Source organism: Rhinolophus sinicus, linkage group LG06 (assembly GCF_036562045.2).
Source record: "Rhinolophus sinicus isolate RSC01 linkage group LG06, ASM3656204v1, whole genome shotgun sequence".
In the NCBI taxonomy this organism is placed as follows: domain Eukaryota; kingdom Metazoa; phylum Chordata; class Mammalia; order Chiroptera; family Rhinolophidae; genus Rhinolophus; species Rhinolophus sinicus.
In genome coordinates, this window is record NC_133756.1 from 15037489 (window position 1) to 15049615 (window position 12127).

The 12127-nt window shown below is 42.4% G+C and overlaps 1 protein-coding gene across 1 annotated transcript; it reads left to right on the forward strand.

The window, feature by feature from the left end:
• Window positions 1-4035: 4035 nt before the first annotated feature.
• Window positions 4036-4983, forward strand: LOC109457862 (olfactory receptor 2A12). The gene has a single exon (XM_019751046.2). The coding sequence runs from the start codon at window positions 4036-4038 to the stop codon at window positions 4981-4983; it is 948 nt and encodes a 315-aa protein (XP_019606605.1).
• The last annotated feature ends 7144 nt before the right edge of the window (window positions 4984-12127 follow it).

The window sequence follows — 12127 nt, forward strand, 5'->3', positions numbered from 1 at the left end:
TGAGGCAGGCTCCTTCCCAGTGAGCTCTGTCCTGCAGCTGTTAATGAGGCTGAGCCAGTCTCTGTACTTCTGTCCTGGCCTTTGACCAGGTGGCCCCTGCGCCCAGCCTTATAGACACTCCATGGCCTGACTCTAATACCCTGTAAACCAGTACTGCACCTTGGTCATAGAGATGCTGCAATAGAATGATTTGGAATTTTCCAGATCTAAGTTCCAAATTCAGACTATACAATGTATCTGCTATGTGGTGTGAACAACTTAATATTCTGAAACCGTCTGTACCTCCTGATCTATCAAATAGCTGACTGAGCTTGTTATAGGATTAATTATATTATGTGTAGTGCCTGGTGTAGCATCAGATAAGAGTAAGTGTTTAATTGTAGGTAGTTATTGCTATAGTAATTGGTTTGGTAGCATTTATGCCACAATGAGGCGTGTGGCTTTGGATAATAGGTTTCAATAAATGGTAGCTATGAGGACATTAATCAGTATTAGGAGCATTTATATCATCTGTATCCAAGCCTTAGTTTTATCTCTATTAGGTGTGTGGCCTTGGATAAGATGCTTGAGAATATAAAAGACACACAAAAGTGCTTTGGAAGGAAACAAGGCACATCTTGTTAGTATTATCACTATGCCAAGCAGGGATGTAGAAACTCAGTCATAGGACTCCTCCCTCCTCTAAGTCTCAGTGGGGAGAAATTTCAGTCCCTAAATAGAAACTTCACGAGGATGCCCAGCTCACTAGCTCCAGGGACCAAGCCTGGAATGCTGTGGGGGCTTTAAGTTCCTGGCTGCCTGAGGCTCTGTGCTAGATTTACCAGCATTGACAGGAAATCCTCAGGCCTTTTCAGGGATAGGAAATCCACTCTCCAACTCCCTTCTGCTATGAGGAGGACCCTTGTATCTGCCATCTGGAAGCCCCTCCCTCCAGGGCTGCTCTGCATCCAACACGCTTAAGAGAGGTGCAGATCTCCCCTAGTGGGCCACCGTGCTAAGGAGAGGGCTGGCCTGCTTTCTACTGCACTGCACGGGACCAAGAGAAACCAAGCTGATGCTGCCGCAGGTGGGAAAGAGACTGAAGCAGAACGGGGTTCTGAACATTTGTGGGTGAGACTGCGGGAGGGGCTAGGGGAGTTTCCTCCCCTGGGCATCCCCAAGAATGGACAAAGGAGACCCACGCTAGTCTTCTCTGCCCCCTCACTGGGGGAGGAGAGAAGGGAGCCCCTGCCCTCACTGAGCGGGAGTGGGATGTCCCGGGCGTTTTCATGGCCATTTCTAGGCTTGCACACATACCTCTCAGGATTACCCTCCCATCCCCACACCCAGCATGTGTCCTGGGCTTCCTGGTGGGCCCCTGATGAGGCTTCTGTTCCCTTCTTCTTTGCCAGAATTCCAGAGGCTGGAAAGGAACAGAGAAGCATTGGCAGGTGGAGAAACGAGCATGGATATGAATTTGGCGTTTCCTAGTGCGATGGCTTGAGGTAATTGTTTCTTCATGAGTGTCTTTGAGAGAAGCAGTAGATCCCAGTGGTTAAGAGTCTGGGCGGCTATGCAGCCAGAGACCAAGGATTTAGGGCTGTGTCTACCACTTGTTAGCACGGTAGAAGGCAGAGCAGAATCTGGTCTTAAAGCAGAGAAAATGATCTCTGGAACAGGGCTCCAAAAGCAGCCTGCTCATCGCTACTGGACCCTGTGGGAGATCTCAACGAGACATTGCCTCTGCCTACGGCCTGGCTGGGAAGACAGTACCCCAAATCTCCAAGGCTGGCTAGGCTGGTCGGATAAGGAGGAGGAAACCCCAAGCTGAGCTTTGAAGGTTGGGGGGATGAGCAGAAGCAGAAAGGATTGCTGAAGGCACCCCAGCAGATAAGTAGCTGGAGGGAAGGGTGGTGGAGAGCTGCGTGGCATCAGGCACATACTGAGAAGGCCAGGTGGCTGGGAAGGTCTGTGGCTCAGACAGGAGGGCACCCAGCTCCCAGACTCGGATGCTTTGGTGGTTGTGCTGTTAACATTGTGGCTCAGAAATCTCACTGAGGTATCGGTGAATCACACAGTCTTGAAAATTGTTTAGAAGCAGATGGAAAAGGCCTTAAATTCTAGCCTAAGGAGGCATGAGAAAGGTCGTGAGAGATGAAACAGTATCTGCTGGTGGGTGGACCAGGAAGGGCGGCCAGGAAGAGGGCACGGGAAAAGTCCAGGTCTGGGGTGTGGGCTGGTAGGAAGGAGGGTGTGAGCAGCCCTCATCGTCCTGGCTGCAGGGATTGCCGTTTGCACTGCAGAACCCCCTTATCTCTTGAGAGTCTCTCCTCTTGATGTCTAAGATGCTGAGCTTCCCTAGTTCTCTTCACAAGCATTTCTGATCTGGGAAATTTTTCTCCTTCATCCAATTGTTGATATTCCCTAAAGCTCAACACAAAATATCACGGCATCTTCTTTTGCCCTTACAGCCTTTTCCACACAACTTTTTCCTCTCCCAGACCTCCACCATCATCCTGCAGCAATCAGCCCTCACAGTCGCATTTTCAGTCTTGTCCTCTGGAACCCAGAAGCTAGAAAATGTCACCATAGCTCCTCTCCCCACTCTTCTCTATTCCTTCCATTCAGCTTCCCATTACTTAAATTGCTACCATCTATTGAGCACTTTCAATAGACCAGGTATATTGCATGCAGTCTCCACTGTGGAGGAGGTATTACAAATGAACCTGGGACTCTGCGAGGATGAGTGATTTAGAAGTAGACAGAGAGGCTATAGGACTCAGGTGTGTCGCCACCTGAGTCTATGCTCTGTGTACTCTCCTACGCTCTGGTCTCATGTCTCCAGCTCCCAGAAGGAACCTCCTGCCAACACAAGCTTGTTCAGCTAACTGCTCAGCTCCTCTTGGTGCTCATGGCACCGATTCAATCACAGGTCTCCAGCCTGGTGTTCCTCGTATCAAAGAACAGCAGAGCCGGAAGGGTCTTTTGGAGGGGTCAAGTCCAAAAGCCTCACTTAAAAATGGGGCTCTGCAGTTCACAGAGGGGTATGGCGTTACCCAAGATCACACAAAGAATCAGGGCAGAGTCAGGACCAGCCCCCCAATCTTCTGATTTCCAGACTCATTTCAGTTATACTAACCCTTTTGCTTGTCTAGTATTTAATATTTTGTAAAATGTCTTGACATACGTACAGTATCTCATATTCTCCTTACCATTAACCTGTGCCATAGAGGTTTCATCTCTATCTAACAGATGGGGAGACAGAGGCCAATGGAGGTGAAGGGACTTGCCCAAGGTCACATGTCTGGGTAAATGACAAGAGCTGAATTCAGGGAGAGCTGGATTTAAAATGTGGTCATGGGTGGTAATTGTAAGGATTCAACAGAAATCCCACAGATCTCCAAGCACAAGCAACAGAGTTCAGAGAGGCATCAGGGAAACTGGGTGTAGCGTCAGGAAGCAGTCATTCTCTCAGCTGCTCGGTGCTGTGAGGTCTCTTTTCTGCTTCCCAGCATGTCTGTTCATTAATCATTTCTGCAAGGTCTCCCCTTTTTCTCTCTATAGCTTCAGTTCCCCTGTGGCTTTGAGTTACCACCACTCCAGCTTTGGGTTGACAGTACATCAGGCACCCATAGCCCACTGACACAGACTTTCAGTGTCATCGTTTAAAATTATCAGCAGAGAAATGTCCTCTGGACTGGAACAAGTGTATACCTTGGTAGAATTCGGTAGTGGGTTGGGGTTGGCTGGGTCCCTTGCTACAAACACGGATACCTAACGTCTTGCCTTCTATGGGTGAAGGTGGTTTCCAGAGAAGGGCGTGTGGGCAGTCAGACATCCTCTATTCTATTACAGGTATGAATCCAGATCTTCTGACTTATTTTCCAGTGCCAGCGCTGCCTTTCCCTTTTCATGCAACTCAACAAAGGTTTGACCGATTCTGTGCAAGCTATTGTGAAAGGTGTGTGCGTGTGACTCAGCTTCTGTCAAGCTTCCCTCCCTCCCCCAAAGCCCAGGACAGAACGGGGAAGTCCTGTCTTTAATACGCAGATCACCATGCAGTGCTTTGGCAGAGAGAACCACAGCTCTGTGTCTGAGTTCATCCTCCTTGGCTTCTCCAGAGAGTCACAGGTCAGGATGGCCCTATTCACTTTTTTTCTCCTCCTCTACCTCATCACCCTTCTGGGCAATGGACTCATCATCACCCTGATCTATCTGGATTCACACCTCCACACACCCATGTACTTCTTTCTCAGTATCCTCTCCTTGGTGGACATGAGCTATGTCACCACCACCATGCCCCAGATGTTGGTTAATATGGTGTATCCAAGGAGGACCATCTCCTGGGGAGCTTGTGTAGCCCAGATGTTCACCTTCTTGGTCCTGGGCATAGCTGAGTGTGTTCTCTATGCCATTATGGCCTATGACAGGTATGTGGCCATCTGTTTCCCCCTTCACTACACCCTACTTGTGAGCCGTCCCATTTGCATCAAGATGGTCACTGCCTGTTGGTCTATTAGCATAGCTGGGGCCCTGATCTACACTGTCTTCACCATGCGTCTGCCTTATTGTGGTCCCCACAAGATAAACCACTTTTTCTGTGAGGTCCCTGCTGTCCTGAAGTTGGCCTGTGCAGATACATCCTTCAATGACCGGTTAGACTTCATCTTGGGTTTCATACTGCTTTTTGTCCCACTCTCCCTCATCCTAGCCTCTTATGTCTGCATCTTTGCCTCCATCTTGAGAAACCGTTCATTCCAGGGGAGACTCAAGTCCTTCTCCACATGTGCTTCCCATGTCACTGTAGTCACCATGTTCTATGGGCCAGCCATGGCCATGTACATGAGGCCTGGTTCCTGGTATGACCCAGAGCGGGACAAGAAGCTGGCCCTGTTCTACAATGTTGTCTCTGCCTTCCTCAACCCCATCATCTACAGCCTCCGGAACAGGGATGTAAAGGGGGCCTTTCTGAAAGTACTTGGTGGCAGAGGGTCAGCTCAATGACCCAGGATGTTTCAGAGTTGTCCAGAGTCATGGACAGGCTTGAGGGAGCTCATGCGGGATCATAAAAATACATCAGTTCTGATCAACCTGAGCCTTCCTGGGGCTGTGAGCTGCTGGGAGAAGGTGTGGCCACCCCTCAACTGAAGATCTCCCCATTGGTTGAAAAATTTTCAGCTGCCACCACCCAATGGCTCATTTGAATGTTGAAAGCAAAGGATTTCTTCTACAAAGACTATGTCCTTATGGTTCAAGGTCATTGCTTTACTGCTTTTCCTGGGTCCTTTCCTCACCTCTGGAAGTTTATGACAGTGTAATATGATCACGACCAAATGCTTAAAATGTGCACATGCTTTTCTACAGTGTGTAAAGGATTTGGGGGTGAAAATGACATAAAGAGTAGACAGATTATACAGGAATACAGTCATGCGTTACTGTTTGACATGCACTTACACATAATGCTTAGCACTGCTTTTTGCACTCGGTGCTATAAACATCTAAGCTAACATGATTTTAGTCATATCTGTATAACAAGACAGCTATTGATTGATCTGGTCTGGACTTGGCTTGTGAAACTGACTCTTACCTGGTTTTACATTTTAAATCTCACTTTGATTTTGAGAAAATAAATATATATATTTCATAAAAGAAAAAAATATATGTGTGTATGTGTATCTATATATCTTTTTGCATCTCTCTCTCTCCGTCTCTCTCTATATATCTATACATATATATATATATATATGTATATATATATTAGAATGTTTGAAATACATATATATATAGAGAGAGAAACACAGAGAGAGAGAGATACACACACAGAGACATGGTATAAAATAGTGTAACAAAGACTCCAATTTTCCTCAACCAAAATAAATACTTGTCAATATTTTGCCATATTTAGCCTCTTTTTAAAAAAGGATGAAATAATTACAGATAAAATTGAAGTGTTCTCTGAACATTCCCAACTCCCCTGACTCAACCAGTCTGATTCAAGTCTATTCATTGTTTTTATTTTTTATTTATTTATTTTTAAGTGTGTTTTTAAACTTTTGCTTACATAGAATTGTATCAGTGAACAATATATAGAATTGTTCTCGTATGAGTTTAAATTTTTTAATGGTAGCATGAGGTCAGTATCACTCTGAAAAAATTTTAACTCAACATAATGTTTCTGACAACCACCCATTTTATAATCATAGGCCTCACCTATTCCAATTGACAAGTATTTGAATATACCACATTTCATTTATCTATTGTTGAACATTTGTTTATATCCAATTTTTCACTATTTAAACAATTCTGCAACTAATGTCTTTGGACATTTCTTCATATGTAAGCATTTTTTCTAGGATTTATGTATAGAATTGGACTTTGCAGATTGTAGAATTAGACATTTCAAATTTACTAGATCCTCCTAAATTAGTCTTTTAAAATCCTCTACTATTTGTTATACTGAGGCTGAAAAACCAAGGCCAAGAAATTCTCTCCTTTATGTTTTACCCTTAGTACCTATAAATTTGAGTAAATTCCTCTCCAACAAGGCCCCTAAACTACTAAGGTTCCTGCTGTCCAGGGGTTGATTCTCCTGACCATCTGAAAGGTTGAGATCTTGGAAGACAGATACAAGGTCGAGGTCAGTTTTCCTGGGAGGACCTCACAGAGATTGACTTCACTAGTAAAGTCAACCCTTGCTGCTTACTAGTAGTTCATCGTGCCTGATTGAAAAATAACTCTCAACAATGACCTTGGGTATACTATCAATTTAACCAAGCATATCCTGGTTAAAAAAAAAAGATTCATACCGAATGTATGCTAATACTTACGTTGCTATGAAAAGTAAAGAGACTAATTTTAAGTTTCTAAATTCTGGTGGGTTAATAAAAATTATATCAGTTGAAAATGTTTCATTTCAGTTTATAAAAACAGGATCTACTAAACTGAGTGCTAGAGATACCTTGAGAGGGAAGAGAAAGAGTTTTCTCATATATCCAAAAAATAGAACATTAAAAACAATAGCAATAATGATCCAAACAAATAACCTCATTAGTTCATTCACCTCTATGTAATTAACTCTTGCTGAATCTTGGGTCGGCAGTTAATATCATAAAGTCCACCTGATTCCAGACTGAAAAGTGTCTTGGGAGGCCTGATTCAGTCCACTCATTACATTTGGAAATTTGCCTGAGTGATACCAGCTTGGAAGATTTACCCAAGACAAGCATCTATTGTTTGAAACAGCGAATGTTTGGAAAACCTGATATAATTCTTTCTATGAGCTGTTCTTTGTTAAAAACATAAATGCTGGCCTGTAGTTTATAGCCAAGCCCACAGGCAAGCATCAGAGTAGAACAGACGTTCCCTGTAGATGACAAAGACTGAACCGATGTGGTTAATTTACTGCATCAGCCAATTATGTCGGAATAGAGGGGAGTAAGGTACTCTATTTGGTTACAATGCACGACTATTTCATAAGGGTTTGATCAGTGTTTCCCTGGGGGTAAGAAAATATTATGGGTACTAAGGGCATTGACAAATCCTGAGCTCCTTTCCATAAAACATACAATTTCTGAAATATTTACACTAATAAAATCTTATTTATAGAAACTTGACCTAGGGAAAGCTGAGAGTTTCTTCTGATTTGACAATCCCTATAGCTCTACAACAATGTTGAACTAAGGAATGTGGAGCATACCAAAGAGAACTATTTCTATTTCATAATGTGACAGAGTAAATCTTTATGATTTTCCAGGGACACGCAGATCTGGGAAAGCTCAGACAGTTTTAGGTAAAAAGACCCTGAAATTATTTTATTTTTCTAAATTTAGGATCTTGTCTTAGGAAAGTAAAATCAACATTTCATCGCTTGATTAAGATTCGCTCAAGAGTCACTGAGCAGCAATACTTGGTTACCTATTTTAACCAAAGTGTCAATAAAGTATTTTAAAATGATATAAAAGAAAGTGATATAAATTGGAAGTTACCTTAGCTCTTAAACAAGTAAGGAATCTTTGTTGCATGTTTGTGTTTAATAGTATTTAAAGACATGTTAAACTCAACATACAACACAGAAACTTTTTCTGGTAAGACAGAAAAATCACTGCTATCGGCAGATTACACAGAAAGCTGATTATAGCCTTTCCTACTCCTTGTTTACAGTTGTGAGACCAATGTATTATTTTAACAGAGACAGAGCCAAATTTAAGTTTTCCATTCATACTGTACTTACAGTAAAGATTTCACCATTTCTTTTTCTAAAAACAAAATAGATATTTTGCATATAAGATCATCAAAACTGAGTAAACCTTGCCAACTTTTTAACACATTTCAGAGATTCTTTTCTTTGGTAATGTTTCTTTGCCACAGAAAGTGATATATTGAATAAACCCAAAATCAATAAAGCTAAGGAAGATCTGAATAAGCACTCGTCAAATTTTTACGTTTGTGTGTGTGTGTTCTTGTGCCCAACAAATAAGGAATATATTTTTCTTTTTTTTTTTTTTTTTTACAAGAAAACAAGGACAATTTACCAAAATGAACCACCTGCTACAAAGGCAATCTGAACAAATTCTAAAAAATCAATATAATCAAGTCATATCCCTACAATAAAATTAGAAATAAGTTAAAAGATAGCAAAATAAAACACAACAAAGAAAAATATATGTATGAAAATTAAGTCATTTCTAAATAATTCAGATTAACGAAGAAATTACAATAGTGATTACAAATATTTTGAACTAGCCAAAAGTGAAAGCATCATATATTTTAAAATTGTGTCAAAAGCAGAGTTTAGAGGTCAATGTATACCTTAAAATACACTTATATAAGAACAAGAAAGAGACTTTCATTTCCAGAATTATGATAAGTTGGTTATTTGGACCAATGTACCCACTGAAAACAAGATTTTTGGATAAACTATTTAAAAAATCTTTTGAATATACTAAAGAGCTAAAAGGAGAGTAGAGTTATCAGGTCAAGTGCTAAAGTAATGAGAAGAACCAGAGATACTAGCTGAGCAAAGCTATTTTTTCCCCTGGGAGCATTTGTTGACCCTGGCAAACTTGAATTTTGTTTTCATAGGCAATGGATGTGGAGCAAAGAATATACAACCACAGCCTCCCCACACTGAAGAGTGTAATAGGATGTCCCCTCCACATTAAGCCAGGACCCCAAAGCTCTATAAACACCGTGAAAGAGTGAACCAAAGTAAATCCACACGCTCTTGCCACCTTCACCTTCAATAATACAAGGAGAGGGAGCCTTGATGTTGATCAGAGTGAGTGCAAGGAAACCTGAGAATTTGTAACCACTAAACATGAGTAAAGATGAGTAGCTTGAATCTCTATTATCTGGCTGGTCCAACAACCTCAAGCTGGAACTATTTCATGGTGGGCCAGGCTGGTAGAATCCACATGTGAGGCACGAATTAGTACAAATCTTCTCTAGAGGACTGCGTCCCCATCTTAGGCCACAGAGAGTTCTCATAAATGATCAAGCAAGGAAAATGAGCACATCTCACAGTATAAAAACAAAGAAAAAAGAAACTACTAAAAGTAAGAACCACCAGACACAAGAGACAGAAAAAACATATCCATATGAACTTCAGATATTTAAAAACATTATCAGGCACAACTTTAAAAAATAACAACTATACTGCATGTTTAAAGAAATAAAACAGGAGCTTGAAAATATTTGCATAGAATAAGAAACTATAAAAGGTGAGAAAAGATTTCAGAAAAAAGCAAACAAGTTTTGGAAATAAAGTAAGTGGAATTTTAAAGTCAATGGATAAGTTTAACAAGAGCAAATTAAATACAGTTGAAGGGAGATTTAGTGAACTACAAGTTTGGTTAAAAAATAAATTATCCAGAAAGTAGCACAAAGAGAGTTAGAGATGGAAAACATAAGACTTAAGATACATAACAGATAAAATAAGATTGTCCAACATACATACAATAGGATTTCCAGAAAGAGAAGAGAGAGAATGAGAGAGAAGTCATACCTGAAAAAGACGATGGTGGGGAATTTTCCAGATCTGATGAAAGACACCTATCCAGTTTCAAAAAGCCCAACAAATTTCAAATAGGGTGAATAAAAAAGAAATCCACAGATGGATGCCCCGCAGAGAAACTTCAGAACTTGTAAAGAGACTATCCTAAATGTAGCCAGCGGAGTGAAAAAGAGATTTTCTCTTGAGCTAATGACAGTCAACATTCTCCTGAACAGCAACAGTGGAAATATGCTAAAAGAAAACAACTACCAGCACATAATTTTGTACTCAGAGAAATATCATTCAAGAATGAAGTTGAAATAAAGATATTTATAGAGTAACAAAAATTATGAAAATTTGTTACCAGCAGTCCCCTAGCAAAGAAAATTCTGAAGTAAGGACTTCAGAGGAAGGAAAAATAAAGACGGAAGAGCTGAAATGCAAGAAGGAATAAGGAGCAAGGAAAGCCAGCTATATCTGGGTAAATATAAACAAATATTGTCTCTGAAGACCAATAATGATGTCTTATGGAATTATATGATATAAATTAAAATTTAAAAATGATAACATTTGTATCAGGAGTGGGATAAATGGAGAAAATACTCTAAAGTTCTTATGCTACCTTGGAGGACCTTCTCTGCCTTCTCCGTCTATCCAACTCCTATTCATCTCTTGAGACCCACCTCAAATATAGCCTCTTCAGTGAACCCTTTTCCACATCCCTCAGAGAAAAATAGAGTCAGTGAGACCCTCCTCTGTGTTACTACATAATTGTGTGTGTACCCTTCCCCATGCACCAACGACACCTGCATCCATCTCCATCACCCCCCAGCCCTCGGCTGGCATGGGCAGGTCAGGACCAAGTTGTGTCTCCGGTGACAAGTAATGTCTGATATGCCACCGCACCTTTGAGTGTTTGTAGAATCAATCAGTCAGTAAGTGAAACCATGGCCTATACAGAGAGGCACAGAGGAGCCATCCTGAGGGTTCTCAAGAGGGAGCTGACAGGTAGGCATGGGAGTGCGAAGGAACTGTGTGCAGCACACGAGAGTGTGTGTTTCCCAGGCAGTGGGTTGTGACAGGGCATCCTAGGTTAAGGCAGCCACGTGGTGTGTGGCTTGTCCGGGGGATCAGGGTGTGGTTCAGGGAGAGGAGTGCAAAGTGGTGTGAGAAAAAAAACAGGAGGGGGGCATTGGCTGCTGGACCGAGACGCTGAGACGAGGAGCAACGTCAGAGCTGCAGGTTAGAAAGGGGGCTCTACCCGCTCTGCCTACTGAGCCCGGTGGTGGATTCAGGCCCTGCCACTTGAGAATGGAGGTGGATCACAGGCATGGAGTCCCTAAGTACTCAGCCTAGCAGCCAGGAAGAGAGCATTCCAGGCTGGGCCAGGGAAAAGAAACAGCCCTCTGGAGGTGTGACGAGGCCCTTGGGGGGGAGCATTCCTGGTGGGTGGATGCAAAGGCTTCCAACCCTGAGGGTCTCAGAGGGAAGCTAAGTCAGATGCCCCTGGACATGGACACCACCAAGCCCTGAGCTCCCCTCAAGTGGAGGAAGAGGCCTCCATGGCCCAGTCAGTGCTGCAGGACTCCGTGCCGGGGTCAGGGGCAGGAGAGGAGAGTTCTGTGACCTGTTGAGTCCTCAGTGCTACAGTCCCTGGGGAATGAGGTGCCACAGCTGGAGCCTGGCCCCTTCTCTCCTGCTTGAGAAAAGCTTCTCACCAAATGATCTAAAATGCCAGACGGAACATACCCTCAAAGGGCTGAGACAGGAGAGGCCACTGGGCAGTTGAAGACTTCCATGGGCACCAGTTTGTAAGATACTTATTAAAATGTGCCTGTGTCCCACATTCAATATAATTAATCTATCACTTAGGATATAACTATATAGTAAGATACATAATTATATACCTTGTCATTGCATATTGTATATGAGTTTAATGAGTTGCCATTGACTAACTGATGAACTCTGATATTAATAGTCATTTAAACATTACTAATTTTCATTTTGCAGGATCCCTAATTTTGAGCCAATAATCTTTTCTTTCAGGTCTCCAACATGTCTGTAGACAATGAAAGCTCAAGGACCCTAGACACTTTGCCTACAGTGCCTAACGGATGAAACAGCCCTGGGGATGCCACCTGGCAGGGCGAGAGGACA